This window comes from Camelina sativa, unplaced genomic scaffold, assembly GCF_000633955.1.
Source record: "Camelina sativa cultivar DH55 unplaced genomic scaffold, Cs unpScaffold06316, whole genome shotgun sequence".
Taxonomy (NCBI): Eukaryota; Viridiplantae; Streptophyta; class Magnoliopsida; order Brassicales; family Brassicaceae; genus Camelina; species Camelina sativa.
The window spans coordinates 1-512 of NW_010927395.1; the positions used below are offsets into that span (position 1 = coordinate 1).

A 512-nucleotide genomic window follows, 5' to 3' on the forward strand; every position below is an offset into this window, starting at 1 on the left:
TCAATAGCTGCAGATGGAGAAAAGCAAGACGCATGCGAAGCACAAAAAGAGATGAGCAAGAAGCTCTCTGCTTCTGCGCCGCCGTATACCCCAACAACCATTCCAATTTTTGGATCGATTGCAGTTCCAGGATTCAAAGACCACGGTGGAATCCTTCCCTCTCCATTGAATATGCCACCAATGCTTCCTGTTAACCATGTCCGCAGATCAACTCCTCATCAGTCTGTAACAGCTCGAGTTCCCTATGGACCTAGGCTCTCAGGTGGTGGTTACAATCGATCTGGAAACAGGGTTCCGCGTAACAAACCAAGCTTCCCCAATAGCACTGAGTCCAATGGTGAGGCTAATCAATTCAATGGCCCAAGAATAATGAACCCCCATGCGGCTGAGTTCATACCTAGTCAACCTTGGGTTTCTAATGGGTATCCAGTGCCACCAAATGGCTATTTAGCATCCCCAAATGGAGCAGAAATAACACAGAATGGGTACCCGCTGTCGCCTGTAGCAGGTGG

At 48.6% G+C, this 512-nt stretch overlaps 1 protein-coding gene across 1 annotated transcript; it reads left to right on the top strand.

Annotated features, from left to right (window-relative positions):
* Positions 1 to 3: 3 nt before the first annotated feature.
* On the top strand, positions 4 to 507 carry LOC109131845 (protein TSS-like; the record flags this gene model as incomplete). The annotated part of the gene is made up of 1 exon (XM_019243025.1): positions 4 to 507. A coding segment is annotated over one exon (504 nt), but the record flags the coding sequence as incomplete, so codon positions are not given.
* Positions 508 to 512: the final 5 nt, after the last annotated feature.